At 40.7% G+C, this 15,973-nt stretch overlaps 1 protein-coding gene across 3 annotated transcripts in view; it reads left to right on the top strand.

The window, feature by feature from the left end:
• The window catches only part of EFCAB6 (EF-hand calcium binding domain 6), a 201,289-nt gene that overhangs the window by 37,163 nt on the left and 148,153 nt on the right, over positions 1 to 15,973 (top strand). For all 3 annotated transcript variants that reach the window (XM_061582356.1, XM_061582355.1, XM_061582357.1), the window contains 2 exons: positions 3,792 to 3,916; positions 10,915 to 11,063. In XM_061582356.1, coding sequence (XP_061438340.1) covers positions 3,792 to 3,916; positions 10,915 to 11,063 — 274 coding nt within the window. The remainder of the gene's footprint in view (positions 1 to 3,791; positions 3,917 to 10,914; positions 11,064 to 15,973) is intronic.

Genomic DNA, 15,973 nt, shown 5'->3' with positions numbered 1-15,973 from the left:
TTTGAATAAGGAAGATACAGCATGCTCTATACCATTGGGTAAAGTTTTGCAAATAAGAGCAGTCCTTTAAACTAGTGGAGTTAAAAGTTTTCTACCCTCAGGAAACCCGTTTCACCTTGATTTGTTTGGTGTGCATTCCTTGGTCTGCAATCTCGAGCTTCCTTCTCAGTTTTCCCAATGTTATGGTCAGACCTGTGGGGTCTAGCTGTCTCCGTCCCACTCTGAAGCCCAGTGCTCACTACAGGCCGAGGTCTCATGTTTCGCCATATAGAAAAATATCTTGTCTCATATATAAAAAACGTAATAGTTAGGAAGAACGCTATGCTTCAGTGATTCTCCCTGACACCTACTTTTTTGTGTGGATGGAAGATATTTTTTCTATGAAAGTGTGTTTAGTCACCTGAGCCCACAAATAGTCTGAAATAGTACAGCACAAGCACAGGTTTCCCACCTCAGTGAGAATGAGTGTCTGCTGAAAATCATTTATGAAAATCAGAGCATGAATGTAGTTATTTTGAGGATGCATCAGTATATATGCAACACGGTTCGTTAAGAGCACACAGTTGATTGGAATGGCTGCAGCTGAAACACAACTTTTCTCATTTTATGCAGCGGCATCACAAATGGATGCATTTTCATGACACGTGTTTGTATAGCCTCAGATTGTGCCATGGATTGCAAGAGGAAATCTGTTTTCAGAACCAAGATTTAGTCCTTGGGCATGTGAAGTTATACTAAAATAGAATGCCTCTGAACATGTGCATTGAGGGAAAAGGTTTTCATTAGTGGTAGCAAAAGTAGCAGTACATTTCAAGTGTTTCACATAATTACCTTAATAACCCTTACAACTACCCTGCGAGGCTGGCCAGTTTTATTATATGATATTATATCATTTTTATAGCATATGGGAGGGACTGAGAGTGAGAATAATATAGTCACTTAGAAGCCACCTGAGTGACTGAGGCAATATTTTTTTCCAGTCGTGGAACTGAAGAACCCAGATTGATTGTCCCTGTGGAAGAGACACATGACTCAAAACAGGGCCAGACATCACCCACATGTCAAAATCCTTTGTGCAGGGTTCGCAAGCACGCGTCAGAGCTGGCTATCTGGTGCTTGGGAGCCATAGCAGATGTAGTGTCATATGCCAAAATGGACTCCCTGGTGGGCCAAGGTTGGCCCACAGGCTGGAGGTTCCCCACCCCGACACAAATATTAGAGAAGTACAGCATTGATCTGTTTGGCATCATGCAAGGTTACACAATTCAACTTTACTGCTACAAACCAAAGTAAATGTAAGAACTGTTGAATGAAGAGAACAAATACCAAATTTAGATTAACTAGATTTAAAAATAATAATTTGGAAGTTACTCTACTGGTATTGTCAATGGGAAGAAATGAGGAGGAGGCCTCTAGCCATTCCTCCATGCTCCCCTCCTGCACCTTATTATTGCTTGTAGGTGTCTTGAGGGGCTGGGGTCTAGGCTTTGTATAAAGATCCAGTAAAACTACTTTACATAATTACAAAATTTGCTAGGAGGCCTCTAGCCAGTGCTCTTCTCTTTATTGGCACAGTACTTTGATTTTAATAGAAACGTAAAAAGAAAAACTCTTATAGTCTTTACTATAGCTATTTTTTTTTAGTTTTGATTTCCATAAAACAACGTGTATGTTTGATAAGGGAGAGCATTTTGTTGAAAAGTAAAGTGAATTGCATGAAAATTCACTTTACTTTTCAACAAAATGCTCTCCCTTATCAAACATGCAAATTGCATTACGGAAATCAAAACTTAAAAGAAAAAGATTAGCTATAGTAAAGTCTGTGAATTAGCCCACAAGGTATTAGTTCTCTCCCAAACCCTGCAGCTGGGAGACTGGGAATGGGAATAAGGTGGGCATGTTGCCAGTCACATGGGCTGGGAAGGGAGTATATGAGGAGGCTCTGTTGAGGTCTTACCTTGTGTGAGTAAGTTCAGGGATTGCACAGCTTCATTTTTCCACAGACTCTGGAACTTCCTTGAGTTGTGCTCTGTGGGCTAACTCAGGGACTCCACAGATTCATAGATGCTTAAAATCTAGCCTTTGAATGCTTTTCCTCATTTTCTTCTAATGTCCAAGAAGAATAAAAAAAAAATATTAAATTTTTGGGGAACAGTCTTTTCAACAATGACAAAAGTGAAAATAAGCACCCTGTTTTGTCTCATTAAGAGAGCCAGTGTGGCGCAGTGGTTAGAGTGTTGGACTATGACCTGGGAGACCAGGGTTTGAATCCCCACACAGCCATGAAGCTCACTGGGTGACTTTGGGCCAGTCACTGCCTCTCAGCCTCAGAGGAAGGCAATGGTAAACCACCTCTGAATACCGTTTACCATGAAAACCCTATTCGTAGGGTCACCATAAGTCGGAATCAACTTGAAGGCAGTTCATTTCATTTTTTTGTCTCATTTGTGCAATCTGACGCCTGAGTGGAATGAGGTAGGATGATAAATTTATGCTGAATTGCAAAATCAAGGTAGCGAAAGTGGCTGCAATCCTAACCATACTTACCTGAGAGTAAACCCCACTGAATTCACTGGGACTTACTTCTGAGTAGATGTGGTTAGGTTTGCAGCCAATAGACAGCTTTATGATGGGTCATTAGCCACTTCATTAACTTTGTCTTGTATCACAGGGCTCTTTGTTGTTTCTACCCCTCTGGAAATTCATGACACTTTGAAAGGAAACATGGAGGGAAAGCAATTTTGTAAATATTGTAAATATTTGTAAATATAGTGTAACACCAGCACAGATCACAGCAAAATGATAACACCACATACCATATAATGCTGCCATAGAGAGCCAGCGTGGTGTAGTAGTTTGAGTGTTGGACTACGACCTGGGAGAGCAGGGTTTGAATCCCCATGCAGCCATGAAGCTCACTGGGTGACCTTGGGCCAGTCACTGCCTCTCAGCCTCAGAGGAAGGCAATGGTAAACCACCTCTGAATACTTCTTACCGTAAAAACCCTATTCATAGGGTTGTCATTAGTCGGAATTGACTTGAAGGCAGTCCATTTCATTTTTCAGCAAAACAGTAGGATGGATAGCAAGTATTGGGCAGAAACGGAACATCAGTGCAACAAAACCAGCTTGCTTTAGAATAAAGAAATGACAGAACAGACACCCTTACTCCTCCAGGCCATTTCTTATTCCCACAAATGATACTGGAATGGGCCCAAATTGAAAATTAGGAAGTTCAGGGCCTATAAAAAATGACCCCAAATTTGCTCTCTGTAGAACCAATGCTTAATCAAGCCTGGGATGCTTCACTGTGAGTATTCGGTACTCAACTGGGAAAATTCCGAGAACAAATTTCCTGGGAATTTTTTTTTTTTGAAGAATTTCACTACGTTTCATCCCCCTTCCTGCAAAATCACACCTCAGCTGCCCAGAATGCAAACAAAGGGAAGTGGTTTTGAGCTCACTTTTGTCAATGAGTACCACTCCTATCCTGTAAAATTTGTGCTGAACTTTGGCATTTCAGAATTTTGACCCTGCACTATCTGCATCTGACTTTCATACAAAATTATGTTTATAGCAGGTAACATCTGTATACAGTGGCTCTCTGCCCCAGTTTGTAGTATGGGATAGTTATTGGCCAGCGTTACAGAGTTATTGTACAGGCTACCTGACCATTGCATGTCACGTACTTTGAACAGTCGAAAAGAGTATATAGATGCTAAGTGTTGTTATTACTATTAATATTAAAATAATTCTGGTAGCAGTTTTGCTAAACTATCATTTTCCTTACAGTGCAGAGCCAGAATGAGCTACCAGAAAAAAAGACAAGCAATTCAAAGTTACCCTCACCAACTACAGCTGGATATAATTTGACAAAAATCCATCTGGATGACACTGAGAATAATTTTAGGGAAAAGGTGAGCCTGATGAAAAAATGCACTAGTTCTGGCTTTACAATTAGGTAAGGAGATTTGGTAATACCATTAAAGGCCAACAGCCTCTCAGTGTTGTAGGGTTGTTGTTTCAGTTTTTTTAAAAATATAAACAATTTAAATAGTACACATATGCTGCTAGACAAAGCTTGGAAAAGTTACTTTTTTGAACTACAACTCCCATCAGCCCAGTCCAGTGGCCTGGCTGGCTGGGGCTGATGGGAATTGTAGTTTAAAAAAAGTAACTTTTCCAAGCTCTGTGCTAGATATACAAACAAATTTCTATCAACCCTTAAATTTCCATAGCACTCCTTCCAATAGTTTACAAAACATCCACTGTCCATCACAGTATTCTACCACTTCTCCTGTGCATTGTATCTGTTTGTTTATCTAGCTCTGTAAAATTGAATACACATTCCCATGTGGTCAGAGAACATAGATTTTTGCACTTGCATGCCCATGCCTATTTTGCAGAGATTATTGAATAAGTTATTAGATATTTTATGTGATTTGGTATCTCTGCCTCTATCCAGTTAAATAAATTAAATAAAAGTAGCATAAGGCTTAATCCCCACCTTCTTCGTCTGATTTCTGGCATAATGGATATTATTTATCTCCAAAAGTCATATAGTGCCTGGCATTCCCACCACATGTGGAATAAATTCACATTGATAGCTAACATTTCCAACACCCGAAATATATCTGAATTAATCAGGTTAAGCCCAACAGGTGTCAGGTACCACCATAATGGTTATTTATATTGAGCTTCTAATAGTGAGAGGTTCACTGGTTACTTCTTTACTGATCACCGGACTGTATTTCATTTTTGTTCTCATATAGTAAATACAAGATTTCTCTCCCACTTTAAATATGGGTCTCCTTCTTCCTAGCTCTTTCAATACTTTATCATTTTTTGCTAATATTCTCTTTGTTTCTTTGTTTGAGATCAGTTCCTTATAATGTAAGCTTTTCCAATATAGTTGCAGGGTGCTCTACTCCCCAAAAAGAAATTATTTATCTGGAAGTAATGGAACCATGGTGGTATACAACCTCTCACCTTTGAGACATTCCTTGTCTTGTAGCAGGCACTGCTCCACAACCAATTTTCCAAAGTTTACATACTTTGTGCCTCTCCCAGCTTTTAAAATCTCAGGGCTGATTTCTGGTACATTTATTCTGCCTTACTGCTGAAGCTGATAGAGACACCGGGATTACTATCTGTTGGTTTTTTGTATGATTGTAATTTAAATTATTATTTTAAATTGTTGTAACCTGCCCTGGGACCTCAGAGTGAAGGTCAGGTAAATGTTAATAACAACAACCACAGTTTTATTATGATACTTTTACTATCATGATAAGTGTAGTTGGACCACAGGCATCAAAATATCTTGGTCTAAAGGTCTTATTTAATTCTTCCTCTTAAGGTAGCGAAGTCTTGCCATATTTTTCAGTTTCCATCTTTGCTGAGTGTCACACATTGACTGCCAGTTGATGCATGGATTGTAAATAGTGATTCCTAAAGCCCAGTGTAATAGCAGGTACCAACCCACAGGACTTTGAGCACGTCTATCAAAGATTTAAAGTGGCTTCATAGTCATTCCCTCTTCCTGAGGAGCCCTGGAAGCTATCGTTCTGCAAGGGGGTTTAGGGAGCTATTACAGAGAATCCTCAGCACTCTCATCAAATTACAGTTCCCAGGATTCGTCATGGGAAGACATGATAGTTAAACTGATATTATCTTCATTTTATATCAGTGTAGGCCTCTGTCTAATCCAGAGCCAGGAGACCACCACAGAGAAGGTTCATCCTTGAGTCCCCATGCAGTGTATATCACTCAGTGATGGGACAACATGGAGGGATGCCTCAGCAGATCTCAACTTCCAGGCAGGACTGTATGGGGAAAGATGCTTCTTCAAGTTTCTAGATCCCAAGCCATTCAAGGTTTTATATGTCATTGACAAAATCTTGAATTCTGACCAGAAACGCATTGGCAGCCAGTTCAATTCTGGCATAATACAACTCCAACTAGCAGTTCCAATTAAAAGTGAAGCCATATGTTTTACACTAGCCACCGTTTCTGAATTATCTTCAAATCCAGCCTTGCATGCAGCTCATTGAAGTAATCCAATTTGGAAGTTTTCAAAACATGAATTACTATGGCCAGGCTATCACTGTCCAGCCAAACCAGATATAGCTGGAAAAAAGACACTGTGGGCCACTGCAGACACTTGGCTCTCCCGTGCCAACATTGTATCCTGGAGTACCCCCAGACTATGAACCTGCTCCTTCAACACCATCAAGGACATGTCATTCACCCAATTCCTGGACATGGGAACCACCTAATGCAGCATCTCCATGTTGGATGTTGGATCGGGCACAAGCAGATGCCCAGAATGCAGAACAGAATAGTGACAGGCTAGATCCCAGTTGAATCACTCAGCCAGACAAGACATAGGTTTTAAGAGTCACTTTTACTGACATGAAAAGTTTCAGGATACATTTACAAGCTCTTTCTCTCTACTAACAAATTCCTCGACCCCCACACTCTGCCAGTTTCAGTTTCCAGCTATATACTGATAAGACAGCTGGTTGTCCTGGCAACGTGTCCTTGAGGAGTGCACGTCCACTCCAGCCTTGTGAGCTACTTGGCCTTGTAACTCTGCCATGGAAAAATACTCTTAGGAACTTTTTACTTGCCAACACCCCCCACCTATTTTTCCATAAGCAGCACCTTTTACATTTGTTCACATTTTTGCTTCCATTTGTCATTACATTTACATTTACATTTCTTGTATTCACTTAAATCACATTTCTCCACATGATACATTTTTCAGTTTACATGTTCAGTTCAGTGTGCATCTACATTTCTTTGTTCCTTTATTTTACAGAGGTTTTACAAACATCATCAGTTTATCTCTTTGGGTTTTACACACTCCAAGTATAATGTGTCAGCATCCATTTCCCTGTGTGTTTGTGCTTCATTCCCCTTTATTGTGGCAATCCTAAATCTGTCAGTTAGCACACTCACATTTGCCCTTCCAGAACGTCTCAACATTTGCTTGTCACTTTTACCAAGGTATTCTTTTACCCCTGTTTCTCTGTCATGTACTGTGGGTGCATTTGTACTAGGCTTGGCTTTAGTGTTCCTTGCTGCTACAATTGCCTTGGTTCGATGACACGCATTGCAGTCTACATATTTACCACAGTTTCTCAATGTAATATCATTACTGTTCTCAGTTGTTTTCACCACATTTTCATATCCTATATGTCCCAATTTTCTGTGCCATAAATGTACACAATCATTGTGGGGTTTCTCATTAGCACACATGAGTACATGATTTGTTTGTTTCAAGTATAAGAAGAACAATGAGTTCCTTACTATTCCTTTCATGAATATTTTGTTCCCTTTCATGACTTGACATGAGCCCCTTTGAAACAACACATTGAACCCCATTCCATTAAGTTTAGAAACTGACATTATGTTATTTTCAATGTCTGGAATAAACAGCACGTCTGTCATAATCGTATTAAAACCTGCTAATTTCACTGTACCCCTACTTTTGATCAGTTTCTTAGATCCATCAGCCATTATTACATGATCCTCTACATCACAAAATGTATGAAACATTGATTTATCTTTGATTATGCTATTTGTAGCCCCACTGTCAAGAGCCCATACATCATTACATTTATTTCCCTGCTCATTGTTAATACATTGCTTATTCTTACTAGCATAGATCACCTGTACACATGGTTTTCTTCCTCTTTCTCTTCTTCTTGCTTCACAATTCCTTTGAAGATGTTGCTTGGAACCACAAAAATAACATGCCTTTTGTCCATACAGTCTCTCTTGTGCAGCTTTGTTGTTCTGCTTTTCCACGTTGTGTTTAGACTCAGTCTTTTCCTGCTTTGCCATTTCCTGCCTCCTTTGAAATTCTTGTAAAAGTTTGCCTTCTATATAATCCATATTGAGATTTGCATCGTCCATTGCTTCCAAAGAGCTCACCAGACTATCATAACTTGAATCTAGTGAAGCTAATGTGATACACACTTTTTGCGTTTGAGAATGTTCAATTTCACGTTCTGACAACTCAGTAAACAGTCTGTTTATTTCCAACAAATGCTCTGACATGGTTGTATCTCCAGATAAGCACATCTGGTACAATCTTCTGGCAAGATAAATTTTACTACTAGCAGTCTTTTTCACATGAATATTTCTTAAAGTTTCCCAGGTTTCCTTAGCTGTTGTTGCATCACGCACGTGCAGTAATTGAGAATCATCAATAGCAAGAACAATTAACGCCTTTGCCCTCTCATCCAGCCTTCTCCAATCTGCTGGAATAGGCACCCCGGTGGGTGGGTCTTCTGCAATAGCTTTCCACAGGTCTTCTTTCACTAGAAAAGCCTGCATTCTCTGTTTCCAAGTGCCATAATTTTTCCCTGTCAGCCTTTCCAAGGGAATCCCGGCCAATAACGTAACAGACATACTTTCACTTTTCACAGTTCACCGCCTTTGTAATTAGAGCTTCTCACCTCCGTCCTTCAGTCAGTTATTCCCACGGCTCTCTCACAGCTTTCAGCTCAGCTTTCGGTTTCGCCGTCTCTTCACACGCTTGTCCTCTTCACTCCTCTTTTGGCTTTACTTCGGACATCCGTCTGCGCATCGAAACCATCCTCTGCTACCACTTGTTGGATGTTGGATTGGGCACAAGCAGATGCCCAGAATGCAGAACAGAATAGTGACAGGCTAGATCCCAGTTGAATCACTCAGCCAGACAAGACATAGGTTTTAAGAGTCACTTTTACTGACATGAAAAGTTTCAGGATACATTTACAAGCTCTTTCTCTCTACTAACAAACTCCTCGACCCCCCACACTCTGCCAGTTTCAGTTTCCAGCTATATACTGATAAGACAGCTCGTTGTCCTGGCAACGTGTCCTTGAGGAGTGCACGTCCACTCCAGCCTTGTGAGCTACTTGGCCTTGTAACTCTGCCATGGAAAAATACTATTAGGAACTTTTTACTTGCCAACACTCCATCTTGTTACAGGTTCTCATCCAGCCATTACAGATTGCATTACAGATATGTGCCCTCTGTGTAAGTCTTCTCCCTCAACCTGATAAAATCCTTCCTATTTTAGTGTTCTCTTCAGAGGCAGGATTTTTACGCAGGTTGATCCAGGGGAGAATTAACCATTCTTATTTTCTTTAACAAAATGTATATACTGCTTGATTGCAACAAAACTTCTAAGCAGTTTACAAAAATATTAAAACTATCAATTAGAAACCATTAAAAACAAGTAATAAAAGCACTAAAATAATTAAACTTAAGCTAAAAAAGATTAAAACATGTCAACATCTGCATATCTGGATAGGATTACCTAAACAAAATTGTTTTAAGCAGGTGCCAAAGAGTCCAGTGAAGGCACCTGCCTGATGTCAGTAGGCCGGGAGTTCCAAAGTGTAGGTGCTGGCCCACTAAAATAACAATTCCTTTCATATGTGAATTGTATTATGTGGCACCAGTAACAGTCCCAGTTCCCCAGACTGAAGCAGGATTCCAAGTCTCAGAAATGTTACGCTTCTAGTTTTCCCCCTATTTGACTCAACTGGATAAAACAATGAGCAGAGCTGGGGCACTGTGGTAATGAAAAACGTTCCCAGTTACAAACAACTGTGGGAGGGAGGAATTCAGGCAGAGCAACCCAAACCTCCTTTGCATTAGGCTGGGGGCAGAAGGGGTTGGATTGGAGATGTTCCTCCACCTAACCCTGCTGGTCTCCACATCGAGCTCCCCCTGTCACCTCCTGATCAGACAGGCAGAAGTGTGGTCGGTGAGTTCCCCATCACCACCAGCCAGCAGAAAGCCATGAATAAGGGAATTGCAGGGAGAGAGTAAGGCTAAGCCAACCTGGGATCTGTTGATCCCGCGCAGGCCTAATCCAGGTTGGCACAATGATCTGCCTGCCTCTCCACCCCCCTTCCTGGCTGGCATGCTTGACAGGGCTGTGGCAGTGGCTCCACCACTTGGTTAACCCCTGCTGGGCAGCTGCCAGTGTTAGGATTGTACCCTAAGATCTTTCAAAACAACCAGACGCTGTTTCTTTTGTATTGGAATTAAAGGAATACTGATGAAATGGTTATTATGATATAATAAGAATGATATGATTTGCCTTGATACAACATTTTAAACATAATTAAATAAAAGAAGAAAAGAAAATTGGCAGAGCCCATTTGCTAGTGAGAAAGGGGTTTCAAGGAAACCTAGGTATCAAGTCCTAATGATGGAAGCAGATTTTCCCATCAGTCATGGCAATATTTCAAATAACTCCTGCCCATGCTGTGAGGCAACAGAGCCTTGTAAGCAGGGCTATTGCCATGCTGGCACAAGGCAGCTTAACTCCAAGCCTTCCTGACTTTCCACATGTAATATTTCAGGGCCTTATCAGTTGTGTGTGAATAGGGTTTAATATACACAGGATGAATTCAGATATAGGTTGAAGTGCTTTGAATACTCTCTGTATCCTGACAGCAAAAGCCTTGGAATGAAGCAAATACGTGTTCAGATAACAGCTGCCATATATTGGAATGTCTGTCTGTACTTCATCAAACGTTTCTTAAGCATTTATACAATACAGTGCCTTAATCACTGCATACTTCAACACTTTCCAGTCCATTTTTTTATTCCAATGGCCTGGCACCGATAACTCCAGCTGGCTGGTTGTCTATGTGATTTGCTTCTTGAAGGTTGAACAAACTGTAATAAGAGATTATTCTCCTTCTTCTGAAGCTCAACTGCCTTGTCACTTGAGCCTGTATGTTGAGGAAGATGGCTTCTAATGAGGTTATCAAATAAATATTTGATGGTCAGAGCATGCAGGGTAAGTTTTTTGATCATTTCTGAGAGAGGGGAAGTTGCAAGCCTTGTAAACTACTGTCTAAAAATCTTAGGAGGAAAACACAATAAATTGTATTCTTTACAGCTACGTTCAGTCTATGAGGATGTTGTAAAAGCCTTCAGAGCATTTGATGTTGGTCGGAGTGGATTTGTTACTCTGGAATATTTAAAATCAGTCCTTAACACCTTTGTGTTTCCAATACGAAATGATGTTTTTCAAGAGCTAATGAATAGGTAAGTGTTCTGCTGTTTTTCTTTGGACATATTCTACCAATACAACTCTAAGTCATCCTTTTGGGAAGTTGTTTTCAGAATGCTGCTTGTTTGACTTGGTGATGTAATTCATATGTTTTGGCATGCAGAACCTAAGGCCCAGTTTATACAGGACCTTTGTGATGTGCTCTTCCATGGTTGGCTATCTCTGCCACATCAGTAAAAGGATAAACATTCTTCATCTTGTAGCTTAATCCAATCCAGCATCAGGTGTGATACTGTCATGGAAGTTACCATATGATCTGGATGAATCATGTGACAGAGAACATGTACATGTTACTGAGGAAAATGAGGAGCTGTCTATAGGGAAATAGCAACAGATAGGAGAATGAGGACTTTGAGATGGTAATTTTCCCATGAAGTGCTAAATTAGACAGATAGACAGTCAGATAAATTTATTTCGGTTGTTGAGCTCATGTAAAATACAACACTTAAAGTCAACAATATAAAACAGAGTACAATATAAAATACAATATAATGTAGTGTATTTAGAAACACCCAGATTAATTGGTAAAATTATAATTTACCTTCTGAAAAGAAGGTGGTGTTCTGAGGGGGGAAATACGTTAACAGTGCAATCCTACACATCTTTTCAGATTTAAGCCTCAGTGAATTCACTGACACCTAAGTAAGTGGGTGTAAAATTGCAGCTTAAAAGTTTTACAGATCACTATCTTGAAACTTTTGATTCTACATTTATACAGAGTTTATTTGCCAGACTTTAATATTTTGGTTAATTTAAAGTTATTCATGTCATTTTGACGCTACTGAAGAAAGGGGATTGGTGAACCACAATGGAGGCCATGAATGGAATATTGTGGGATTTCTATCTTACAAGCCATATTGCGGGTTTTACTGAGGCCATATTTAATTAATTAATACTTAATAAAATATTACTGCTATTTGGAAGGAAATGCAAAGTGCAAACATTAAATGAAATCAATGATAATAATAAAACAATGTGTCTTGTTGGATGGAATTCTACTGAAATTGAATTCTATAAAGTGAAAGAAAAGAATGAGTTGTGAAAATCAGTGAACAATTCATTATGTGCCCCTTTGAAGTTTAAATGGCTCACTGTTAATAAACATTTCATGCTAGTATGTGTTGAGGGAGAGTCTGAATTTGCCACGACCTTATTACATTGAACATTCACCATATAAATCATAAATGGCTTGGAGTAATTCACAACCAGCTGTAGTGATGATCAATTACTTCTTTGCAGAAAATATTCCTGCTACATTTTGTCACTTCATTTTTTGCTCTTAAATTCACTCACATAATTGTGATGATCTCTGCCTGCAGTTTTCCAGGGGGACCCTTTTCTCCTTCTAAGCATGGGAAAGTACAGTGTCATTTTAATGATGCTATAAACTGATGTGTCCTAGTCTGTAAGATATATTCAGGTGATACCGCTCAGATAATGTGATTCCAAAGCTGTGGCACTCTGAATTCAGCAACAAAGACTATCTTCAGTGTTGTGATGCAGAAATGAAACACACACAACTGGCTTTCTCAAGATTAAAAGTTAATTCTATTGTAAAGATTTAAAATTTTGCCCTCTGCTCTGAGGGTGTTCAACTTACAGGGAACCCGCTTTTAAATATTCCTCCCATTTTGCATGAGGTAGCAGGGAAGTATTTGTAATATTTATTACATGAATGTAATATTAATGTATGAACGTTTTATCGGTGTCTCTCTTTTACACATTTTAATGATGTAAAATCTTGAATTGTATATAATCAGTTCATATTCTGCTGGAGGAAGGCCTAATATTACATGAATATTTCTAAGAATGGTATTGATTATCATGTAAAGTTCTCCCTTGCCCATCATCTGTCCTAATTTCACTACTGAAAACTGTTTACCCTTAATTTTTGAAACCAAACAGCTATGAAAAAGAACGCTGACTCTAAAGCAAACTCTTTTTCAGTTCACAGGGCCCATCCACCTAAAGTTGGTTGTCATTCATTTAATCCTAAATCTAGAGTGTTTTGGTGGCAGGTACACAAGAATATATAGGGATTCTGTTGGTGTACTTTCTACCCAACTGCCCAACAGTCTTCTAACCATGATCTCAAACCAGGTGTTGATGACAGATCCCCAGCTTATTGGTTCTCTTTACTCGAGGGAGTGGTCTCGGCCCCCTTAAAGGATATGGTCCTGCTTGGGTCTTGGATGATTATAACAGCTCTTGACCAATTGCAAATTTGGTGTTTGAGTAGATAGTGGTGCACAATTCCTTACATTATTGGAGGAAACAAATTATCTAGCCCCATTTCAGTCCAGTTTCGGGTCTGGGTCTGGTATTTAAACTGCTTGGTTACCTTGCTGGACAACATGAGAAGGGCCCTTGGGGAAGGTTGTAGCTTAGTGGTAGAACATCTGCCTTGCATGCAGAAAGTCCCAAATTCAATCCCTGGCATCTCCAGGTAGGGCTGGGAGGGACTCCTGCCTGAAACCCTGGTGAGTGGCTACCAGTCAGTGTAGACAATACTGAGATGATAATAATAATAATAATAATAATAATAATAATAATAATAATAATAATAATAAACTTTATTTCTACCCCGCCCTTTTTCCAATAGGACTCAGAGCGGCTTACAACTAAAAACAACACCATTAAAACATACAGAAGTATACAATTAAAAAAGAATTAAACTATGAGAAAAATTAAAACCATAAAACACACGTTAAAAACAGCGGACAATTTAAAATAATAAAATATTAAAATGTTTAAAATAATAAAATCATATAATATAGTCACTAATCCTATGACACTTAATCCTGGTCATTCTCTACCCCAAATGCCCGTTGAAATAAAACAGTCTTTACTTGTCGCCAGAAAGACGGCAAGGAAGGAGCTGATCGCACCTCACTCAGAAGGGAGTTCCACAACCTAGGGGCGGCCACCGAAAAGGCCCTATCTCGTGTCCGCGTCATATGTACTTGCGAAGGTGTGGGGAGCACAAGAAGGGCCTCACCTGAAGATCTCAAATCCCGGACAGGTTCACGTAGGGAGATACGATCTGTCAAATAACCTGGACCTGAGCTGTATAGGGCTTTGTAGGTCAAAACCAGCACTTTGAATTGTGACCGGAAACAAATTGGCAGCCAGTGGAGCTGTTATAACAGGGGGGTTGTATGGTCCCTGTAACCAGCCCCGGTTAGCACTCTGGCTGCAGCTCTTTGTACCAATTTAAGTTTCCGAACAGTCTTCAAAGGCAGCCCCACGTAGAGCGCATTACAGTAGTCTAAGCGGGATGTAACCAAGGCATGCATCACCCTAGTCAGATCAGGCAGCTTCAGGAACAGGCACAGCTGGTGCACCAGTTTTAATTGGGCAAATGCGCTCCTGGATATAGCAGTAATCTGGGCCTCCAAATTCAAAGCTGAGTCCAGGAGTACACCCAAACTGTGAACCTGAGACTTCAGGGGGAGTGCGACCCCATCCAGCACCGGTTGAATCCCTATTCCCTGATCTGCCCTCTGACTGACCAGGAGTACCTCTGTTTTATCAGGATTTAATCTCAACTTGTTTGCCCTCATCCAGTCCATCACTGATGCCAGACACTGGTTTAGGCCCTGTACGGCTTCCTTGGCTTCAGGTGGAAAAGAGAAATAGAGCTGAGTGTCATCGGCATACTGATGGCACCGAACCCCAAAACCCCGGACAACCTTTCCCAGCAGTTTCATGTAGATGTTAAATAACATGGGGGACAAAACTGAACCCTGAGGGACCCCATAGGTCAATGGCCAGGGAGTCGAGCAGGAGTCCCCCAGTACCACCTTCTGGGTTCGGTCCTCCAGGAAGGACTGGAGCCACTGTAACACAGTGCCCCCTAGTCCCATCTTGGCAAGGCGGCCCAGAAGGATACCATGATCGATGGTATCGAAAGCCGCTGAGAGGTCCAGTAGAACCAGCAGAGACACACTCCCCCTGTCCAGTTCTCTGCGTAGGTCATCCACCAAGGCGACCAAAGCCGTCTCTGTCCCATAGCCAGTCCTGAAACCAGATTGAAATGGATCCAGATAATCCGCATCATCCAGGAATCTCTGGATAAATGGACCAATGCTTTGTCTCAGTATAAGGCAGCTTCCTATCTTCCCAGAAGAGTGAGTGATAGGCAGAGTTCAACCCTGTTGGTTCTCCTGGATCTCAGTCATGGTATCCTTCTAGATTGCCTGCCTGGGATAAAAATAGGAACACTTTTTGGTGATTTTGGTGGTCTGGTTCCAGAAGACTCTAGTTTGGTGCCATGATGTTCCAAAGGGTTCTATCTTGTTTTCTGTACTATTCAACATCTACGTGAAACAGCTGGGTGAGGCTGTCTGTTGAGTTTTACATCAGAGTCAGGTGAGCAGAAGTGTTGAGCAAGAACCCTGGCTAATAAACTGAAACTTATTCCATGCAGATGAAACTGCTGTTAGTTTATGGTTTTGGAGATGTTGTCACTGATTTTGGACTGGGTTGCCCTTTCCCCTTTAAGGAACAGTTTCGTTAAATCCAGCTTTTACGTTGGTTTCCCCAATGGCATTCATGGCATGAAGTACCTTTCGCCACCATAGGCTGGAATACCAGCTGCAGCCCCTCTTTGATAGAGTTAGTTATCAAAGGTCTTATAACATCCGGGTTAGGATTAGTCTAATGCAGGGGTAGGCAATGTGGTGCCTTAGAAGTGTTTTGGATTTCAACTCTCATCATCCCCAACCGTTGACCATGATGGCTGGGGCTGATGAGAGGTGGAGTCCACAGCATCTGGAGGGCATCACACTGGTTACACCAGCTCTAATGTGTTAGACGAGTCTACCCTTGAAGTACTGGCTCAGTAATGCCAATTGTGGCTGCTTGGCTGTTGACTGGAACTTCT

The sequence above is a fragment of the Rhineura floridana genome, chromosome 8 (genome assembly GCF_030035675.1).
Source record: "Rhineura floridana isolate rRhiFlo1 chromosome 8, rRhiFlo1.hap2, whole genome shotgun sequence".
NCBI lineage: Eukaryota > Metazoa > Chordata > Lepidosauria > Squamata > Rhineuridae > Rhineura > Rhineura floridana.
This window is presented reverse-complemented; position numbering and strand designations above follow the sequence as displayed.